The sequence below is a fragment of the Bos indicus genome, chromosome 3 (genome assembly GCF_029378745.1).
Source record: "Bos indicus isolate NIAB-ARS_2022 breed Sahiwal x Tharparkar chromosome 3, NIAB-ARS_B.indTharparkar_mat_pri_1.0, whole genome shotgun sequence".
Classification (NCBI taxonomy): Eukaryota; Metazoa; Chordata; class Mammalia; order Artiodactyla; family Bovidae; genus Bos; species Bos indicus.
In genome coordinates, this window is record NC_091762.1 from 34825446 (window position 1) to 34846217 (window position 20772).

General features: G+C 36.2%; 1 protein-coding gene across 4 annotated transcripts in view; it reads right to left on the minus strand.

Annotated features, from left to right (window-relative positions):
* GPSM2 (G protein signaling modulator 2) overlaps positions 1–20772 on the minus strand; it is a 53969-nt gene that overhangs the window by 1091 nt on the left and 32106 nt on the right. For all 4 annotated transcript variants that reach the window (XM_019956952.2, XM_019956951.2, XM_070785984.1 and 1 more), the window contains 7 exons: positions 19380–19535; positions 18179–18287; positions 16927–17056; positions 9865–9935; positions 7987–8163; positions 5511–5670; positions 4409–4626 (listed from right to left, as the gene is read on the minus strand). In XM_019956952.2, coding sequence (XP_019812511.2) covers positions 4409–4626; positions 5511–5670; positions 7987–8163; positions 9865–9935; positions 16927–17056; positions 18179–18287; positions 19380–19535 — 1021 coding nt within the window. The remainder of the gene's footprint in view (positions 1–4408; positions 4627–5510; positions 5671–7986; positions 8164–9864; positions 9936–16926; positions 17057–18178; positions 18288–19379; positions 19536–20772) is intronic.

Genomic DNA, 20772 nt, shown 5'->3' on the forward strand with positions numbered 1-20772 from the left:
AATGACAGCTCAAGATTATAATCTTACCATAATAGGCATCACCCAATAAAACTTACCAAATCTTTAGAAAGGTAATGTGAGGTACGGAAACTCTGCATCGCTTCCTTTTAACACTGTCTTTGGCCAAGGGTCAGCAAACCATAAGTCCACTGCCCATTGTTCTTGTAACAACAGTACTTTCATTTCAACACTGTGCTCATTTGTTTTGAACTGTGTATGGCTGTTTGCCTGCTACAGTGGCAGAGTTGAGCAGTTGCAACAAAGGCCAAAGGGCTCAAAAAGCCTAAAATAGTTTCTCTATGGTGGCTCAGACAGTAAAGCGTCTGTCTACAACGTGGGAGACCTGGGTTTGATCCCTGGGTTGGGAAGATCCCCTGGAGAAGGAAATGGCAACCCACTCCAGGACTATTGCCTGGAAAATCCCATGGACAGAGGAGCCTGGTAGGCTACAGTCCATGGGGTCGCTAAGAATTGGACACGACTGAGCGACTTCACACTTCACTATATGGCCCTTGACAGAAAAAGTTTGCCTACCCTTGGTCTTAAGCATTTAAATCTTTAAGTTCTAGCTTATGGTTCTTAGAAGTATGTTAGAAATGTTTTTGATCAAATAAAAAATAAAAGCACTTTAAAAGTCTACAGGATGGTGTCTGGTATTGTAGCCTACGAGGAAGAGTAGGACTGTGACAGCTGACGTCTGAGTGCCCTCTGTGTTGCCAGGCGCTGTGCACCGATGTGCCTACACATTTAGCCGCGCGATCCCGTGCGGATGCAGTGGTGGACTGGCCACTCGTCAGCACCACGCTGGTGCCCACACACACCTGCTTCACTCTTCATCATCTCTCCTGTCCCAGTTCTTGGTCCTGTCATTGTCCTCTAATTCATCCAGCACTCAGGCACTTCAGTTCCTAGACCTCCTCTCCCCTGGTGTTCTCATCGTTACCCTCTGCCTTATCCATTAGCTCTCATGGTCAGAGGCCAGACAGTTATTCTCATAAACTGCACCATCTCTGAAATCACTTTAATATCCCATGTTGACCACTGATTCCTATTTTTCCAGATCAGGCTCTCCAGTACTCTTCCAGTAAATCATTTTTTTAAAAACTGAGATAAAATAAACATAACATAAATTTACCATTTTACCCATTTTTAAGTGTACAGTTCGGTATCAGGTACATTCATATTGTGTAATTATCACCACCATCCATCTCCAGAACTTTTTTAGCCTCGCAAGACTGACACTCTACACCTATTAACAACTCCGCAGCCTCCCCTCCCTCTAGCCTCTGCAACCCCCATTCTCCTTTGTCTCTCTTAACTGACCCATACAAGTGGGATCACACAGTGTGTCCTCTTGTGACTGTATTTCTCAGCATAATAGCTTCAAGGTTCATCCATGTTGTAGTGTGTTTTTAAGGCCGAAAATATTCCATTGTGTAAGTACATCACGTTTTGTTTATCCAGTCATATGTTGGTAGACACTCGGGTTGCTTCCAGCTTTGGCTGTTGTGAATATGGGTGTATCATATTGTGAACAAGTATCTGTTCATGTCCTCGTTTTCAGTCATACCCAGAAGTGGGATTGCTGGATCATATGATAATTGTTTTTAATTTTTTAAGGAACTGGCATCGAGTTTTCCATAGGAGCTTCACCATTTTATAATCCTACCTGCCATGCACAAGGGTGCCAATTTCTCCACATCCACAACAACATTTGCTATTTTCTGCATTTTTTGGTTTGTTTCGATAGCTGTCCTAATGGGTGTAAGGTGGTATGTCACTGTGGTTTGATCGTCCTTTCTCTAATGATTTATGATGTCAAGCATCTTTTCCTGTGCTTACTGGCCATTTGTATATCTTCTCTGGAGAAGGATCTATTTGTGTTCTTCTCCCATTTTGAATCAGGTTTTTTGTTGTCGTTGAGCTTTTGGAGTTCTCTATATTTTGGATTAATCTTTATCAGTTACATGATTTGCAAATATTTTCTGTGGGTTGCCTTTGTGCTTTGTTAATAGTGTCTCTGCATAGAAGTTTTAAACTTTCATGAAGTCCAATTTGTCTTTTTCTTTTTTATTCCCTATGCCTTTAGTGTTATAATCAAGAAACCATAGCCAAATCTCAAGTCATGAAGCTTTCCCCTTATGTTTTATTCTAAGAGTTTTATAGTTTTTAGCTCTTATATTTAGGTCACTGATCCACTTTGAGTTAATTTTTGTATATGGTTATTAGGTATGTATGTATGTAGATATCCAGTTTTCCTAGCATCAATTGTTGATTCCTTCCATACTGAATGGTCTTGGCAACCTTGCTGAAAATTGTTTCACCATATATATATGAGTGTTTGCTTCTGGGCTACTGTTTTAATTACTGTAGCTCTGTAGTAAATTCGGAAATCTGGAAGTGTGAGTCCTCCAATATTGTTCTTCCTATTCAAGACAGTTTTGGTTATTTGGGTTTCCTTGAGATTCCATCTGCATTTTCGGATGGATTTTTTATTTATGTAAAAAGGCGTCACTGAAGGAAAAAGTCTTACAGTCCATGAACGTGAGACTTATGTCATCTTTAATTTCTATCAGAAATATTTTGTAGTTTTCACTGTATGAGTCTTTCACCTTCTTGGTTAATTCCTAACTATTCTCTTTGATACTACTTACAGCCTACTGTAATTGAAACGGTTTTTTTAAATTTCCCTTGGACTATTCATTATTAGCTTATAGAAACACAACTGATTGTGGATGTTGATATTATATCTTTTAACTTTGTGACTTTCTAACTTTTTTTTTCTTGGTGAAATCTTTGATTTTCTACACGTAAGATCCTGTCATTTCCAGGGAATTTCCTGGTGGTCCCGTGGTTAGGGCTCCATGCTTTTACTGCAGGATCATGGCTTTAATCCCTAGTTGGGGGAACTAAAATCCCTCATGCCATGTGGTGCAGCCAAAGGAAAAGACAAAGACCCTGTTATTTCTAAAACAGAGACAATTTTACTTCTTTACCAGTTTGGATGCCTTCTGTTTCTTTTCCTTACCTAACTGGCTAAAATTTCTGATACTATGTTGAATATAAGTGGCAAAGCGGGCATCCATGTCTTGTTCCTGATCTGAAGCTGTCGGTCTTTTTTCACTGAGTATGATGATCACACATACTGAGCACTGATATGATGATAGCTGGGGTAAATGATTTTTATTATGTCATGGTAGTTTCCTGCTATTCCTAGTTTGTTTATCATGAAAATGTGTTGAATTTCATCAAATAATTTTTCTGCATCAATTGAGATGATTGTTTTTTCCTTCATTTCATTATTGTGGTATATTACATTGGTTGATTTCCATATGTTGAACAATCTTTGGATTCTAGAAATAAACCACATCAAGTTTTATGGCATATAATCCTTTTAACATGGTGCTGGATTTTGTTTGCTAGTATTTTGTTAATTTTTGCATCTATATTCAAAAAGGATATTGGTCTGTAGTTTTCTTATAGAGTCTTAACTGGCTTTGGTATCAGGGCAGTATTTGCCTCATAGAATGACATAGGAAGTGTTCCCTTTCTTCAATTTTTGGAATTGGTGTTGTTTAAACATTTGGTAGAATTTACCCATGAAGCCATAGTCCAGGGCTTTTCTTCTGCCAGGATTTTTTTTCTTCTTCTTCTTCTCTGTTTCAGTACATGGCACTGAATTTACTAAAATTTACTGAATTTATTGAAATTTACTCAGTTATTCAAGCCGAAAAGGTAGGAATCATCCTGAAGTCTCTTTCTCATGCCCTCCATCTAGTTTATTAACAGATCTTGCCAACCAACCCTAATTTCAAAAATATGTCCCTATTCTGACCACTTACCACTATGCTACCACACTAGTCCAAGTCACCAATATTTTTTGCTTTATTAGCACATTAGTTTCCTTCTGACACCCTTGCCATCACATTCTTTCAGCAGTTGTTAGGATGATCCCCCAGAACCCTCTAATGTCTTTCTGTCACATCTGGAATACAAGACCTCATCATGGCCTATAAGAGTCTATGATCTAGGCTCTGACTACTTCATCCTCATCCTATAAGCTCTCCTCTACCTTTTACCCTATACCAGTCACACTAGCCACCTTGCCATTCCTTGAACATGCTGTCTCTGCACGGAATGCTCTTTCAGTAAATATTCACTGCTTTACCTTATTCAGGTCTCTGTTGCGGTGTCTACCACAGCTCAGAGGGAGTCATCAGCAACACCTCACCTCACAGCCAAAAGGAACACAAAAGAAGAAGCTATCACAAGGGAATGTTTCCCCGAATAATCAACTGATTGCCTCACTAATATACAATGAGCTTTTCCCAAGTTAGAATCATAATACTGCAAAAGTTCTCAACAACATCTGAGCTATATACAGAATGACAAAACTATGCAGACATGCCTGACATTTGACGAGGATGTCAAAGAAGTCTTCCTCAGGCTCTTTGTTGTCATTAGTCATCAGATGGCCAAGTACTGACTGACTGTTGTTTTGTGTCAGACGAAGCCCGGGCAGATTACTGAAACTGGCCCTCTGGTCATCTAGACGGCGGCTCTGTGAGCTGGCAAGAAGGTCTAAAAATTCATCTGTGTTGGGGGACAACACAGAAACTGGTGGTGCTATGGATAGAGGGGAAAAAAAATCCCAAAATAACAGTCACTTAAGCATATTATACACATATAATTTATTTCTGCCTTATTCAGTCCCAGTGCCCTCCCTGCCCTCTAGTTTAGCTCTGTTGCTGAGCGTCACTGATAGGCTAGGGCCAGACTAGATGGGTGGTGAAGGGAGAATCAATTTCAGAGTACTGCATATGGTTATTCGGATTTGACTGTATTTCCCTTTATCTAATAGCACCTAATATGCAACTTTATAAGATATGGGGCTAGATTTTGGAGGTAAATAGCTTTTCTTACATAATTTCTCAGCCCAGGATGAATGGGACAGTATTTTTATTTCATGCTCTGGTCAGGACATTGAGCTAACTATAAGTGCTGCTGGCAAGTCTTGATCTTCAGAAGTCTTTTGATAGCTGAAATAGAAAATTTTAAGTAGCCAACCTATTTTAATCTTTCTAAGGCTCAGGCAAGCCTTAGCTTCAGGTTCAGCCATAGCCACAGATTCCACTTCAGTCTGTCTAAGCTTTTCTTTTTTAAACCACGCATGAAACATTCGTATTTTACATGTAATCATAAGGTATGTATAACTAAAAATTTTTCCTTATTATTGTTAAGTTAGATTTTCTTTTCCCCAACCCCTAGGAAGCTCAGGAGGCAGTATGATATAGTTATTAGAAAGTACACAGCACTAGATAGAAATACAGATAAACTCAGGGGAACTAAAACAAAACCTTGTTTAAAGCTGTACAAATTCCAGCATTTCAAATATACTTCGATTCAGGCTCCTTGATTGTACCTCCTATGATAAGAATTAAATTCTCAGAAATAACTATAAGAATATCAAAGAGAATACTCAAACTGCAGGAGAGGCACAGATAACTTACTTTTTAGCATCCTTTTGAGGGGAGTGGAAGAAGCTGCCGCTGCAGCTGATGTAGAGTTCTTCTCTTGTAAGCAGCACCTCTGATCATCCATCCGATTGCTTTGAAATCGGCTTAATAGGTCAAAGAACCCTTCATCGCCGATAGAATCTGCACTGATTTTCTAAAATATTGAGAGAGAAAAATCTCAACATTCCAGTGTTATCCTTAGATCATCAGTGAAACAATATCATCTACCTCAAATGCAAAGGATGAAGATTTAGACTAAAAAGTTGACATTTTCTTTGTGTAAGATGGCACCACTTGGTAACAGTTATTTCAGTTCAACTAACAAAAAGCATTTCTAGTTATTTTACTTTTTGATCCTTGTATTTCTAAAGCTAAATAAGTGTACCTCAGACTTAGGGGAACTGTTACAGATACTGAATGAATTACCCAAATATCAGTGATAGGAACATGTGCCCCAGGTTCAAGTTCAGCTCTTAGATTCTACAACAGAATTTAAGTAAACAGAACTGATAAACTAAGAAAGCGTGTATATTTTCTTGATATAGTGACTTCTAAGGTCTTTTACTGTAAAGATTTGAAGATCCTGAAAAAAAATATAAACTTCAAATGAATACTTGAGAAAGAGGGATACCTGTTATACTATATTTGGAAAGATTCAAAACTAAAATGACTAATGTTTAACAAAGGTAATTTTTTCACAATGATAGTCTTTATTGAAGTACATATACACAAAATGTTATGAGCCCTAGGAGAAGGGTGCAATTAATTCTTAGGTGAAATAGAAGCTTACGTGATATTTGAGTTCCTGAGCATAAGCATTTGCAGGGTAAAGATGTTTCATACTGATTAATATGCAATTCCAAAGATTTGTAGTGTTCAGGGGATAATGAACTGAAGGGCAGGCACAGGTAGTGAAGAAAGGGAGAAGAGGAGGCCAAGACAAAGGCCTCTGTATGACAGACTAACAAGCTAATTAAGGCTTATCCTATGTAAAATGAGAGGAGCATGGAATAGTCAACTTTAAGCAGTTTTGTACAGAAATAAAGCTGGCCCTTCCTGGTTTGAAGAGGTTAATAATGCAGGGAGAGGGATTAGTGCAGGTACCTCTTCCAGAAATTTGGGTAAGATAAAGTAGTACATTAAGAATTAATACACAGTAGCAGAGATTTCTTAGGGATTAACTGGAACGGAAGGAGGAGGAGTCTAGAATGACGCCTGCGTTCCCAGCCTGGGAGACAGTGTACAAACAGCATCCCTTTTACTGAAGTAAGGAAAACAAGAGGGCTTGAGGTTTGGGAATGGTAAGTATGTGTATAAGCTACAGTCAAATGCATTAATCACTAACAAGACTTTTTCTAGAAGCATGAAGCCTCTTAATTCATAATTCTGCACACTGAAAGACAACAAGTCTCCAAAAATACAGACATCTTCAGTTAGGCTAATTGTGCTTGGTTAAGACCTCAAACCTTGAACAAAGATATTGCCTTCCAGTTCTGCTGTGGATCTACAAAAATATTCCTGGACCATTTTTATATACCTCATAATGTTTCCTTTTGTTAGTCATACATGTGTAAGAAACATGTAAAAAACTGATAGAATCAAGGCAAACAACACTGCAGGGTGCAGATATAAATAAAATGCTGACAACAAGATCAATAGAAATCTGTTAAATAAAAGACTACCACAGTTTTTTCAAAGGTTCTCACTGCTTGAAAAATGGACTTGGTAATTTGAAGTAGCTTCTTTGTAATTTATCTGATCTTTTTTTATCAGTGTAGGGTAGCTTCAGAGAAGGCAATAGCACCCCACTCCAGTACTCTTGCCTGGAAAATCCCATGGATGGAGGAGCCTGGAAGGCTGCAGTCTATGGGGTCACTGAGGGTCGGATACGACTGAGTGTCTTCACTTTCGCTTTTCACCTTCATGCATTGGAGAAGGAAATGGCAACCCACTCCAGTGTTCTTGAGCCTGGAGAATCCCAGGGACGGGGGAGCCTGGTGGGCTGCCATCTGTGGGGTCGCACAGAGTCGGACACAACTGAAGTGACTTAGCAGCAGCAGCAGGGTAGCTTAGAGATACCCCTGATACTTACCAGTAATCCCATGGTATTTTTCAATTTCTAAATATTTTGTTATATTTAATAATATGAGTCCTACGCTCACTTTTAAGCAAAATTGTTTTTAACTCTTAGAATTTTAGTAACAGAAATAAAGTTGATGCATGCAGACAGTTCTCACTTTAAATTAGTATTTAAAAATCCTTGAACATCTGAATTTAATTTGTTCTGACTTCTAAACTGAATGGAGGACATTTTAGTTTCTAGCTTTGAAAAATACAGAAAAAATAGGAAAATACAGAAGACTACTTTGAATAAGAAAGACATTTATATTGACTAATAATAAATTATAAAAATCCAGTATGAATATAAAAAACTCAAAACACAATATTCTAAAACTTATTTTAAACATACCCTTTGAGAATTTGGAATTCGGTGATCAATGGAATTACTAGCGTCTTGGAGAACTTTAGTGGAGGAATTAGTTTTGTATTTTTTCCCCTTCAGTCTGTTGACAAAGAGGAGCTTTGCAGAAGGTTTGGCAATAAGAGGCTTTTGTTTAGCAAGAATTTCACTGTTCCAGTTTTGTACCTACAGAATTATAAATGGAAAACAGGACATTAAAAAAAACAGTAACTGGGAGCAGGGTGAGTTAATACATTCCTTTTTGACAATATATATCACTGTTTTCAAAAGCTTGGACCAAATGTATGCTATGAATTTCTTATTATCAAAATATTAAAGTGGAGGTTTTTAGAAATCTTAATAAGTTTGCCAAAAGTCATAAAAATAAAATTTGGATGGTCAGAGAAGCTGAAGTTTTATTCTCAATGTGAGTTACCTGAAAATCAATTACAATTGGAAAGTTTGAATATCTAGAATTTTTAACCTTAAAAATTGACATCTAAAACTTACAAAGCAGTAGTAATTTTTTGTTGATAAAACTACTGAACTCTTTGACTTTATTATGAGGTAAAAAAAAAATCACAACTTAGAGATAAAGCCTTATCATCATTTGTCTATTGGAAAATTACAGGGTTGAATGTGATCAGCTTCTCATGGAATTACTGTTAGTACCACTTACAGATGCACCAAATTAATTTTGCTGCTTATTACTAGGTTCCTACCTACTAGAAGAAGGAAGATCTAAACTGACTTAAAAGTTTTTCTATTTTTTTTTAAATACTCTATAGATTTAAAGATTTGCAAACCACACTCACAATATAAGAGGTAAATATTTGGAGAAAATCACAAAGCCCTTCAGAAGTTAACCAGAAGTTAAAAAAAAAAAAAAGTTTGTAATTAAAAATATATATTGGAAATTAGTTCAAATCAGATGTTGGTCTCATGATGACTACTTACACAAAACATGTCAATATTCAAAAATCATATGCCTATTATAAAAATAGAGCAGAAGAATATTTAATGACACTAAGATGTTGATATAGTACTGTATTATAAAATAGTATCTTAATATTCATATAAAATGCAAGATGAACAAATACAAAAATATTAATTTTCCTTTTGGAAGGTGTGATTATTGATAATTTTAATTTGCACATTGGAAGTTTCCCAAGTTATTATAATATATCTTATAAAAAGTGTTTTAAGAAATATCAATACAGCATAAACAAATAAGAGCAAACCATAGCAGTGTATTTAAGATAAATGGAGGTGGAAGAAAGCAGCCTAGATTTATTCTTCAGTAACCTTTTTCCCAATTAAGTCCCTTCTCTGTTACTTAAAAAACCAACAAAATCCTAGAGAAGATGCATCTTGAATAAAGAGTTATTGCTTTGTTTAAAAAAGCTTTTCAAAAGTGCAGCCAGAAAAACTAGCTTGATCATAAGTATCATTAATCTTGCCAATAATGTTGCTGATATTTAGTTGAAAAAGTTTCTCAATCCTTTTTTTAATTTCCCTGATCTTCTTTTAATTAAAGAAAAACAAAGTAGTGCATGTACATGGTAAAATATTCAAACACTTCAAAACAGTATATTAAGTAAGCATTTCTTATAACCCAGACAGCAGTTTTCCCAGAGGTAATCAAGTTGTCAAGTATCTTACATACCCTTCTGCTGCCATGCAATTACAAAGGATATATATGCATAAAAGTTCTCTTGAACAGATGGCACCATACCGTACACATTGTTTTTGCACTGTACTTGATTCTTTTCAAAGGAAAATGTTCAAGTGTTATCCATATGACAGGACTTAAATTATTTCATTTAAATTAAAAGTTGCTGAAATATTTTAACAGTTCAAGAAATTTAAAAGAGAAAAACTGTCAACCTTTTCTGGTGTTAACTTCATAAGCTCCATGTTTTCCATACTGTGTCGGCGTCCAAACTTGGGGCGTGCACCTTTGGGAAAAAAATGTTAATTCAAATAAACTAGGGAGCCCTTAAGACTGCAAATTCAGCATCACTATGTTATTTAAAGTCTGCTCCACAAACCCATATGGAAGGAGGAAACATGTATAAACATATATTCTTTCAAGAATAATAATTTTCCACACCAACTAAATGAATAAAACATTTTGATGTAAGGAAGTTAAGATTTTGGTTGGAAACTAACTTTGGTTACTAACATTACCCCTTAATTTAGAAAAGGCATTTCATAATAACTGGTTTTATATGATACACACAGTCTCCTAAAACCTACCCAAACGGTAGAGCAGTTTAAAAGTAAAAACATAAGGAAAGCATAAAGCCTTCAATTTTGAGGTAAGAATCAAAATAACATCCCCAAAACACTTCTCAGTTATCTGTTTCCATTTTAAGATCTCCACTGACAATAGATTTACTGCCAGTCAGGAAAAAAGTTTAATAAAAAGATCTTCAAATATCCTTTTCAAAAGGTATCATTAGATATGAAAAGTTTTTATAGCCAAGAAATACATAATACCCAGTTTAAGAAAAAAACCATGGCCAACACATTAACTCCCCCTTTTGTAACTCACCCTATAAAATCCCTCTTCCTCCATAATTCATGTTTTTATTACACATGATACACCTCTAAGCAATGGAACTTGTTATATAGCGCTATAGAAATGGTCTCATACTGTGTGTTCTCTAACTTGGCTTCCTTTGAGCAATCTCATGTTTGTGAGACTCATCCAAGTTGCTACGAGGAGTTCAGTTTTCATGCGATTTATAGGACTAAGAAAGCATATACCGTTTCTATTGGTGACAGATATTTAGGTTGCTTCCAATTTTTTGTTGTAAGCAATATTACTATAGAAATTCTTGGAAATACTTCATGTACATGAGCAAGGCTTTGTTTTTTGGATGTCAGACGTGTAACTGGGAGTGAGCTGCAGGATCATACGGCTGGTACATCTCCAACTCTACCAAAATGTTGCCTGACTGCTCTTTTGAGTACAACTTCTACTCCCATCAACACTGCGTAAGGATTTCTATTACTTATTTGTTTCAAACTGGTATCAGGCCTTTTAATTTTCATCCACCTCATCCACCAATACTACCTCACTATGGTTTTCCCTGATTAAGTGAAAGTCGCTCAGTCATGTCCAATTCTTTGCAACCTCATTGATAGTCCATGCAATTCTCCAGGCCAGAATACTGGAGTGGGTAGCTGTTCCCTCCTCCAGGGGATCTTCCCAACCCAAGGATCAAATCCAGGTCTCCCACATTGCAGGCGGATTCTTTATCAGCTGAGCCACCAGGGAAGCTTTCCCTGATTAAATGGGTTAAAAAGTGAAAATCACTCAGTCGTGTCCAACTTTTTGCAACCCCATGGACTATACAGTCCATGGAATTCTCCAGGCCAGAATACTGGAGTGGTAGCCTTTCCCTTCTCCTGGGGATCTTCCCAACCCAGGGATCGAATCCAGGTCTCCCGCATTGCAGGCAGATTATTTACCAGCTGAGCCACAAGAGAAGCCCAAGAATACTGGAGCGGGTAGGCTAGCCCTTCTCCAGGGGATCTTCCTGACTCAATTGAACCAGGGTCTCCTTCACTGCAGGCGGATTCTTTCCCAACTGAGCTATCAGGGAAGCCCACCTTCTCACATATTTATGGGCTATTTGTATTTCTTCTATTCATCACTTTTGTCTATCTTTTAGTTAGCTTATCTGTCTTAATTCATAGGAGTTCTTATACATTGAGGATACAAATCCTTTTTAATCATTTGTGTTGCAAATGTCCTCTCAGTTTGTGGTTTATCTTTATGGTTTCTTTTAATGAAAGGAAGTTCTTAATTTCAATGTCAGTCTTCTTAATGGTTTTGTTCTTGTGTTTTGAGAAATCCTTCCCCTCTCTGATATCTTGACGATATTCTCCTTTACTTTCAGAGATACCATACCGATTGAACAGACCACTCACTCACTGTGATATGACCTTGAGCAATTACCTCTGTGTCATTCTGTTTTTCTCATTTGTAAAGAACAGTGATACCTACCTTATATATCACTGTGTGATGATAAATGCATCATCACTTGTAAAGAGGTTGGTCAATGCCTGGTACTCAGTAAGCATTTAGCAAGTGTTAGATGGCTGATCATAATTACTGCTTTAAATCTGTCTTTCATATTTAAATCTTTGGTCCATCAGGAATTTTTATGTGATACTAATTTCCATATATGCAAGGATTAAAAATATAGAGGCTCTATATCCTATTTGAGCTATTTGTCTCTATGCCAATAACACTGTCTTAATTAGCTTTATAATCTTTATATCTGTACAGAAAGCACTTCTCATTTCTTGTTTTTCATCAGGAATGTTTTGGCTTTGAGTTCTTAGCCCATTTTTCTTTCATGTAAATTCATGAACGACCTCATTGAGTTCCATGAAAAAGCTGTCATGATTTTCTTAGCAGCACAATGAATATATATCAATTTGGGAAGAACCGCCATCTTTTATAATATTTAGTTTTTTGACAGGAGCAATTCCTGACAGAAATGTGTTTAAGTTTCCCTTTATGCTAGCTTTTCTCATTTCTCCTTTCAGTTTAGTTCGTTTGCTTTTGTACATTGAAGTTTTGTTATTAGGCTTACCAGGTATCATACATATATATATATATATATAAGACTTTTTCTCCCTGCTGAATTGAATTGTTAACCATTGTGAAGTGACTGTCTTCTTAACAAGATCTTTTGCCTTAAAAGTACATTTTATCTGTTATTAATACAGCTGTACAGCTGTACCAGATTCTCTTCATTAGTTTTTCCATGGTACCCTTTTTTTTCCCCCAGTCCTTTTACTGTCAGACTTACATATTTAGTTGGATTTTGCTCTTTTACCAATTGGATACTCCTGTCCTTTACATGGAACATTTACATTTAATAGAATTACTGACATATTTGGATATTTGAGCTATTTTCTTCTTTATTGTGTTTACTAATATATATTATTAATTGGTTTCCTGATATTCAGTAGACTTGAATTCCTGTTTATTTTAAATACATTGTGGACTTGGTTTGCTAATATTTTGCTCAGAATTTTTCCATCTATGTTCATGAGTAAAGATTTGCCTGTTATTTTCCTTTCTTATATATATTGTTCTTGTCTAGTTTGGATATCAAGGTTATACTGTTTTTAGAAAGACTAACAGTGTTCTACTTTTCCAGTTACCTATATAATTTTACAGAAGGTTGGAATCAGTTTTTTTTAAATGTTTGGGAGATCACACTGTAAAATCCCCTTGGCCAGGTATTTTCTCAGTGGAAGGATTTTAAATAATGGACCAAATTTCTCTATGGTTTTAGGTATTAGTGATGTCATCCATTCAGATTACATTCTACCATTAGATTTTTTTAGATTCAATTTTGGTAAGCCTTTTTTTTTTTTTTTTTAGAAATTGTCCATTTCTTCTAAGTTTTCAAATAAAACTACTCAGGATAATCTCTTTATAATGTCTGCTGCATCTATATTATATCCCTTCTTTCTCTTTTTTTCTCCCTCAAATAATCTTGCTGTAGATTTGTTAGTCTTTAACTAAATTTTTGGGTTTTTAAAAATTCTCTTGGGCTTCCCTGGTGGCTCGGTGGTAAAGAATCCACCTGCCAAAGCAGGATACACAGGTTTGATCCCTGGTCCAGGAAGATCCCACATGTGGCAGAGCAACTAAGCCCATGTGCCACAACTACTGAGCCTGTGCTCTAGCGCCCGGGAGGCGCAGCTACTGAAGCCCGTGCCTCAGAATGAATGCCCCACACTAGATAAGCCACCACAGTGAGAAGCCCGTGCCCCACAACTAGAAAGGAGCCCCCACCTGCCGCAGCTGGAGACTAGCCCGCCCAGCAAAGAAGACCTAGCACAGCAAAAAAAAACCAAAACTCTCTATTGAATCTTTGTTTTAATAACATTAATTTCTGTTATTTCTTGCCTTCTATTTCTTTAGAGGGTTTTTTAAATTTTTTACTTAAAAGCTGGATAGTCAGCTCACTGAATCTTTTTCCTTTTTAAACATATGATGTAAGTTTTGCACCAATGTAAGTTATGTATCCTATAAATTAAAACTCAGTCCTAAATTATTTTCTAATTTTATGTTAAGATTTCTGCTTAAACCCATAAGGTTTAAGTGTGTTTTTAAGTTTTCAAATGAATATGTGTTATATATTATCTTCTTGTTAATTTCTAACTTAACTGTACCATGCTCAGGGCATGAAATCTTCGTGATACAGATTCTTTCAAATTTGCTGGTTTGGCATGGTGGTTAAATTTTTGGAAGTGTTTCTTTTTTTTTTTTTAATTTTGTTTTTTTAATTTTATTTTTAAAACTTTACTGGAAGTGTTTCATGAATGCTTTCAAAGAATGTGAATTATCAATATTGTGAAAATGACTATACTACCAAATGCAATCTATAGATTCAATGCAATCCCTATCAAATTACCAATGGCATTTTTCACAGAACTAGAACAAAACATATTACAATTTGTATGGAAACACAAAAGACCCTGAATAGCCAAAGCAGTTTTGAGAAAGAAGAATGGAGCTGGAGTAATCAACTTCCTGACTTCAGACTATACCACAAAGCTACAGTCATCAAGAGAGTATGTACTGGTACAAAGACAGAAATATAGACCAATGGAACAAGATAGAAAGCCCACACACTTTATCTTTGACAAAGGAAGCAAGAATATACAATGAGGAAAAGATAGTCTCTTCAATAAGTGGTGCTGGGAACACTGGACAGCTACATGTAAAAGAATGAAATTAGACACTACCTAACACCATGCACAAAGAAAAACTCAAAATGGTGTAAAGACCTAAATGTAAGACCAGAAACTATAAAACCCTTAGAGGAAAAAACAAGCAGAACACTGTAGGACATAAGTCACAGCAAGATCCTCTGACTCACCCCCTAGAATAATGGAAATAAAAGCAAAAATAAACAAGTGGGACCTAATTAAACTTAACAGCTTTTGCATAGCAAAGGAAACTACAGACAAGGTGAAAAGACAGCCCTCAGAATGGGAGAAAATAATAGCAAATCAAACTGACAAAGGATTAATTTCCAAATATACAAGCAGCTCATGCAACTCAATACCAGAAAAACAAACAACCCAGTCAAAAAGTGGGCAAAAAACCTAAACAGACATTTAGGTGGTTTAATCGCTAAGTTGTGTCTGACCCTTGAGACTCCATGGATTGTAGCCCAATAGGCTCCTATGTCCATGGGATTTCCCAGGCAAGAATACTGGAGTGGGTTACCATTTCCTTCTCCAGGGGATGGAACCTGGGTCTCCAGCATTGCAGGTGGAGCCACCATCTGAGCCACCAGGGAAGCCTTTAGCCACTAGCCATATGTGGCTTTTAAAACTTTAAATGGTATTTAAAAATTCACTTCTTTTTGCAGCCACATTTCAAGTGCTCAACAGCTACATATAGCTAGAGGCTATTCTAGTGGACAGCACAGATACAGAACATTTTATTCTTCACAGAAAGTTCTATTACATGGATCTAGAGTGTAGGATAAGAGGGAAAAGGATAACATTAGAAAGGAAGGAAGGATATGGATAGGCAGAAAATAGAAAAGGAAAGAGGGAAGAGAAAAGGTCAGCAACCAAACCCCAGGCACGACAGATGTCAAGGATGGAAACATGAGAAAGAGTAGAGTCATGAAGATGGGTGGTCAAGTGAGGTGGAGGCAAACCAGAAAGAAGTTAATCCTGGAGGCCAAATGAATGAAGCATTTGAAGAGGCAATGATCAGCTGTAGGAAATACTGCTGAGAAATCAAATAAGCTGACATCTAAAACTGACCATTGTATTTGGTAAAAAGGAAGTCTCTGGTACCTTGAAAAGGTCTTAGTGTCATGATGGGGCCAAAGTCAAGAGTCCAGTAACTCTGAGGCAGAGTCCGGTGGGTTGAAGAGAGAATGGGAGGAGAATACAACAAGGAACAGTGATATTACTTTCGAGTTTTGTTACAGAGGGATACAAAGGAATTGATCTATAGCTGGAGGGATCCATGAGGACACATGATCATTTGTTAAAATATGAGAAGCTATTACAACTTAACCTACTTGAAAATTAAACACAGGAAAACCTTTTAGTCCATTATTCAATTGCAATGTACACGGTTAAGTTTACCATACTGTTCATACTTCACTATCATTTTTCAACTAAATGTTCTTTCACAGTCTTGATCAGGTAACTAGCCACTAATTTTTTCTTTTCCTTCTTGCTTTTCTTTGTATGGGTTAGAGGAGGATAATGCAAAGATAAAAGCTAGATTTTTCACTGACTTTCAAGTTCAAAACATGTCTGTGTCAGTAATTTTTTTCAGACTGACAATTTTTAAAGCCTAAGCTGAATGTTTAATGGAACTCACATAAGATTACATATAAATGGTATTCAAAACTGTGATTCTAATCTTGTTAATTTTATTTTTTTAATCAAAAGGGTTTTTTTCCACTTAGAAACAGTAGCATATTTTTTCCTGTGACAACATCAAAACCAAATCAGCATCTAAAGAAAAGTTCTAGGTGTTCTGAATTAAAAAAAAAAAATCCTAGGAGATTTTCCCTTAGAAACAAAATGAGGGGAAAAAACCTAAACAAATGTTAAATATGTAAAGACATTTGAAATTTAAAAGGTTAAATAGTAAAATTTTAAATTTTTGTTTCTTCATGTTTATACATTTTTGAACCAGCCCACAGATACAGAATTTAAATGTATTTTTACAAAAAAACTATACCTTCACCATATTCATGATAAAAGCTATAAAATAGGGTATATTGATAAATTAATGGGACAGTGGTAAAGCAAAAAGGTATAAAAAGTTCCTATGTTATATATCTTTCTGGATATGGTGAACTTGAAATAAATAATTTAAATATAAATCTTAAGGATAAAGAAATTGGGTTTTGAACACCTAATACTTACCATGCAAACTGTTATCAATTTCAATATTTTCTGATATCATTGAATTGTTTGTGCTGTAGCTCAGACCAAGAACCATTTGAAGGTCTGAGAGATTCAGTCGTGCTGTAAGCTCACCACTTCTATCTCCAACCTACAACCACAAGCATTTATTTATATATTTAGAGTAGTATTTAAAGTAAAGAATGGTGAAGATTAGTTGAAAATATTGTGAACCTACAACTGGAAGAAAATATGGAGAAATGAAAATAGTTATTTTAGAATTATAATACTATAAATGAAATGGTTTTTTCCATTAATACTATTTTAAAGAAGAAAGAAAAGGAAAGTTTCTAAACTATGGCAGTAGGACTAATGAATATATTCTATCAACTCTTCTCTAAATATTAGACTGCTCTCAATCTCTGTGATCAATTAAATAATAATGTAGATTATTCTGTGACATGTTAACTTGGCATCACATGAATAAAATTTCCTTATAATATTTATTTCCATACTGCTGCTGCTGCTGCTAAGTCGCTTCAGTCGTGTCCGACTCTGTGCGACCCCATAGACGGCAGCCCACCAGGCCCCACCGTCCCTGGGATTCTCCAGGCAAGAACACTGGAGTGGGTTGCCATTTCCTCCTCCAATGCATGAAAGTAAAAAGTGAAAGTGAAGTCGCTCAGTCGTGTCTGACTCTTAGCGACCCCATGGACTGCAGCCTACCAGGCTCCTCCGTCCATGGGATTTTCCAGGCAAGAGTACTGGAGTGGGGTGCCATTGCCTTCTCCCATACTGTAGTAGCAGTATTAAACCAGCACTAGACATCACACTAGGCACTTTTATATACTTTCTCTCTAATCCTTATAACAATTTGCAAAGCAGTTATTATTCCCATTTTACAGATGAAAGAAATGATGCTCAGAAAAGGTTTCCAAGCTCAAACAGCCAGCAAATGGCAGAACTGTAACAGGAACCAGTCCTTGATTCTAAAAGCCATCTTCCTCCTTTCATACCATGCTACTTTTCCACAAAGAGATGGGGGACAGTGGAGATAGGTCAGTAATCCTCTCCTCTATCCTACATCAAGGCCAGTGCAAACATACCTCTGATCTGTATCTTAAAATGCTTTCAGTTCTTATGCCTAGAGAACAATATATAATTAAATTTATTACTTGGCCATATAGCAGGATCCTAGAGAAATAATAGGGCTGCAGATCTGTGAATCACAGTAGCACAGATAAGCACAGATAACCATTTTTTAGTTTCATACCTCTCTTGAAATTTCCAAGTGTTTTTCAGCAAAATGCATTGCTTGGTCATGATTTCCTAGAGCTGTGTATGCATTTCCTAAGCTCCAACATGCTCTTCCTTCACCAATTCTACAAAATAATTCAAAGTTAACATACAGTTATCTGAAAGGAAGTCGGTGTGAAGAATAAAATCAAGTAGTAATTAAAAGTATAAAACAATTCTTTGAATTTATTTGGTCTTTCTTATAAAGAACAAACTATCATAATACTAGAGATATACAGTTGGCCTGCTTCAGGTTATGCATCTGGGGATTCAACCATGATCTGAGAAACTCCTGGATATGGAGGGCCGGTTGTACTACACCATTTTACACATGAGGCTTGAGTCTCCATGGCTTTTGGTATCAACAGGGGTCCTGGAATCTTAACCACCATAGATATCAAGGGACAACTGTGTTAAAATATCCAGATAATACTGAACTCAGAGTCAAGTTTTAAAATGGAAAAGATTTTTTTAAAACATGTAGTGTATTATAAAGTCTCAGGGATAGGTCTTGTAATTCAACTACCCCATTTTCTTTCTATGATAGCCTTACTGGGTAATCACTCACCATGAGGAAGACAGAACTCACTACCTCTTGAATTAGCATACTTCATTTTGAATAAGTATATAGAATTTTTCACACTGAAATAAAAATCTATCCTATTTAAAGCAAATGTCAGAAACTAAAGTCCTGTACAAATATTCTGTTTTTCCATATAGTTAAAAAAAAAAAAGAATTAGCCATCAACATTTAAAAATCAGAATATTTTATATAAAACTCAGAATTCCTCCCTTCTCTTGAAAAAAGAGGTGGCTTTGGATCCTCATTCCTGGCCTGCGACACTTAGCTGGAGTGAAATAGCAGCTGTCCCCTTAACATTAGGAGTAATATCGAATTTCACCACAATTTTCCACACTGATCTAGTCAGGAGGACCTTTGCAGGCATGTGAGTTTGTGACCTACTTGGTTCAAGATTATAGGGAACCAGTCAAATCCTCTAAAATGTGCTAGCCCTTCAAAACATATGCTAGCATACAGAGAATGCTACTGAAACAGAGAAGATACCTTATAAACAAATTAAAAAGAAAAGCAAACCAAAAAAGAAACTTAAAGGAAAAATTCTAGGGATTCAACAATATATTTTATCATAACAACAATAAAAAGGTGTAGAACTTACCTATCATTAAGCTCTTGAGCAATTGTTAAGTGCTTCAGATGATAATCAATGGCCTTCTCATAGTCTTGAAGTAAAGTATATGTGTTTCCAAGACTGTAGCAAGACTGTGCTTCTATAGCTCTGTCTTTAAGCTGGCGAGCCAAGAGTAGAGTCTTTCTGAAAAAAGAAATTAATTCTTACATAAAGATCATTTTTATTATTGGCTATAGTAAACATAAAATAAAACTCACTTTTCCTCCTGCCTTTAAAGTAAATCTACTTTAGGGCCTAATATCCCATACTTTCTCCACTACTTCTAGGTAAAATGAAAAGGCATTCTTGAAACACAAAAAACAAATCCAGACTTTTAGAATAAATATAAGAGTCCTATTAATTCCCCAGATAAAAGAAGAATTGATGCATGAGATCAAGTGCCTCTAAAGATTAACAGTATTTTTAACATTTAAAAAAACCTTTCCCTGTTGCTGAAGAATTGATGCTTTTGAACTGTGGTGTTGGAGAAGACTCTTGAGAGTCCCTTGGACTGCAAGGAGATCCAACCAGTCCATCCTAAAGGAGATTAGTCCTGAATATTCATTGGAAGGACTGGTGTTGAAGCTGAAACTCCAATACTTTGGCCACCTGATGTGAAGAGCTGTCTCAACTGAAAAGACCCTGATGCTGGTAAAGACTGAAGGCCCAAGTAGAAGGAGACAACAGAGGATGAGATGGTCGGATGGCATCACCGACTTAATGGAAATGAGTTTGAGTAAACTCCGGGCATTGGTGATGGAGGGAGGCCTGGAATGCTGCAGTCCATGGGGTCACAACTGAGCGCCTGAACTGAACTTCCCTGTTGCAGTGCAATACCATTAAGTCAGTTTGTCTACATACATCATACTGTTGCCTTTACATTTTGTCAAAACTGAAAATACTTAATGTAAATTGCTTTGTATAGGCCATAAGTCACCAATTCATGAAAAATATTAAATGCCACATTTAAATATTAACCAAACTCTACCTTGTGGAATCACCAATGAGAAGCCATGCAGTAGTTAAGAGCATGGGCTGTAGAGCCAGGAGGACTGGGTTCAAGTCCCAGCTTTGTGAGTTAGTACATCTGTAACTGGGACAAGTCACTCACCCTCTCTATGTACTAGTTTCCTCGTATGTAAAAAATAGGTTTTGTTAGGATTAAATGAATTAGTATATATAATGTGCTTAGCATAGCATCTTGCTCCCAGTAGAAGCTAATAAATGTTAGTGTTTTGTTATTATTCTCATTAGTGCTTCAATCTACAGATGCTTTTGGAGCCAATAATATAAATGACTCTTTCCTATAATTTCTGCCAAACAGTATAAATACTTCATATCATTATAACTATATGAAAAATAAGTATATGATAATGTGATA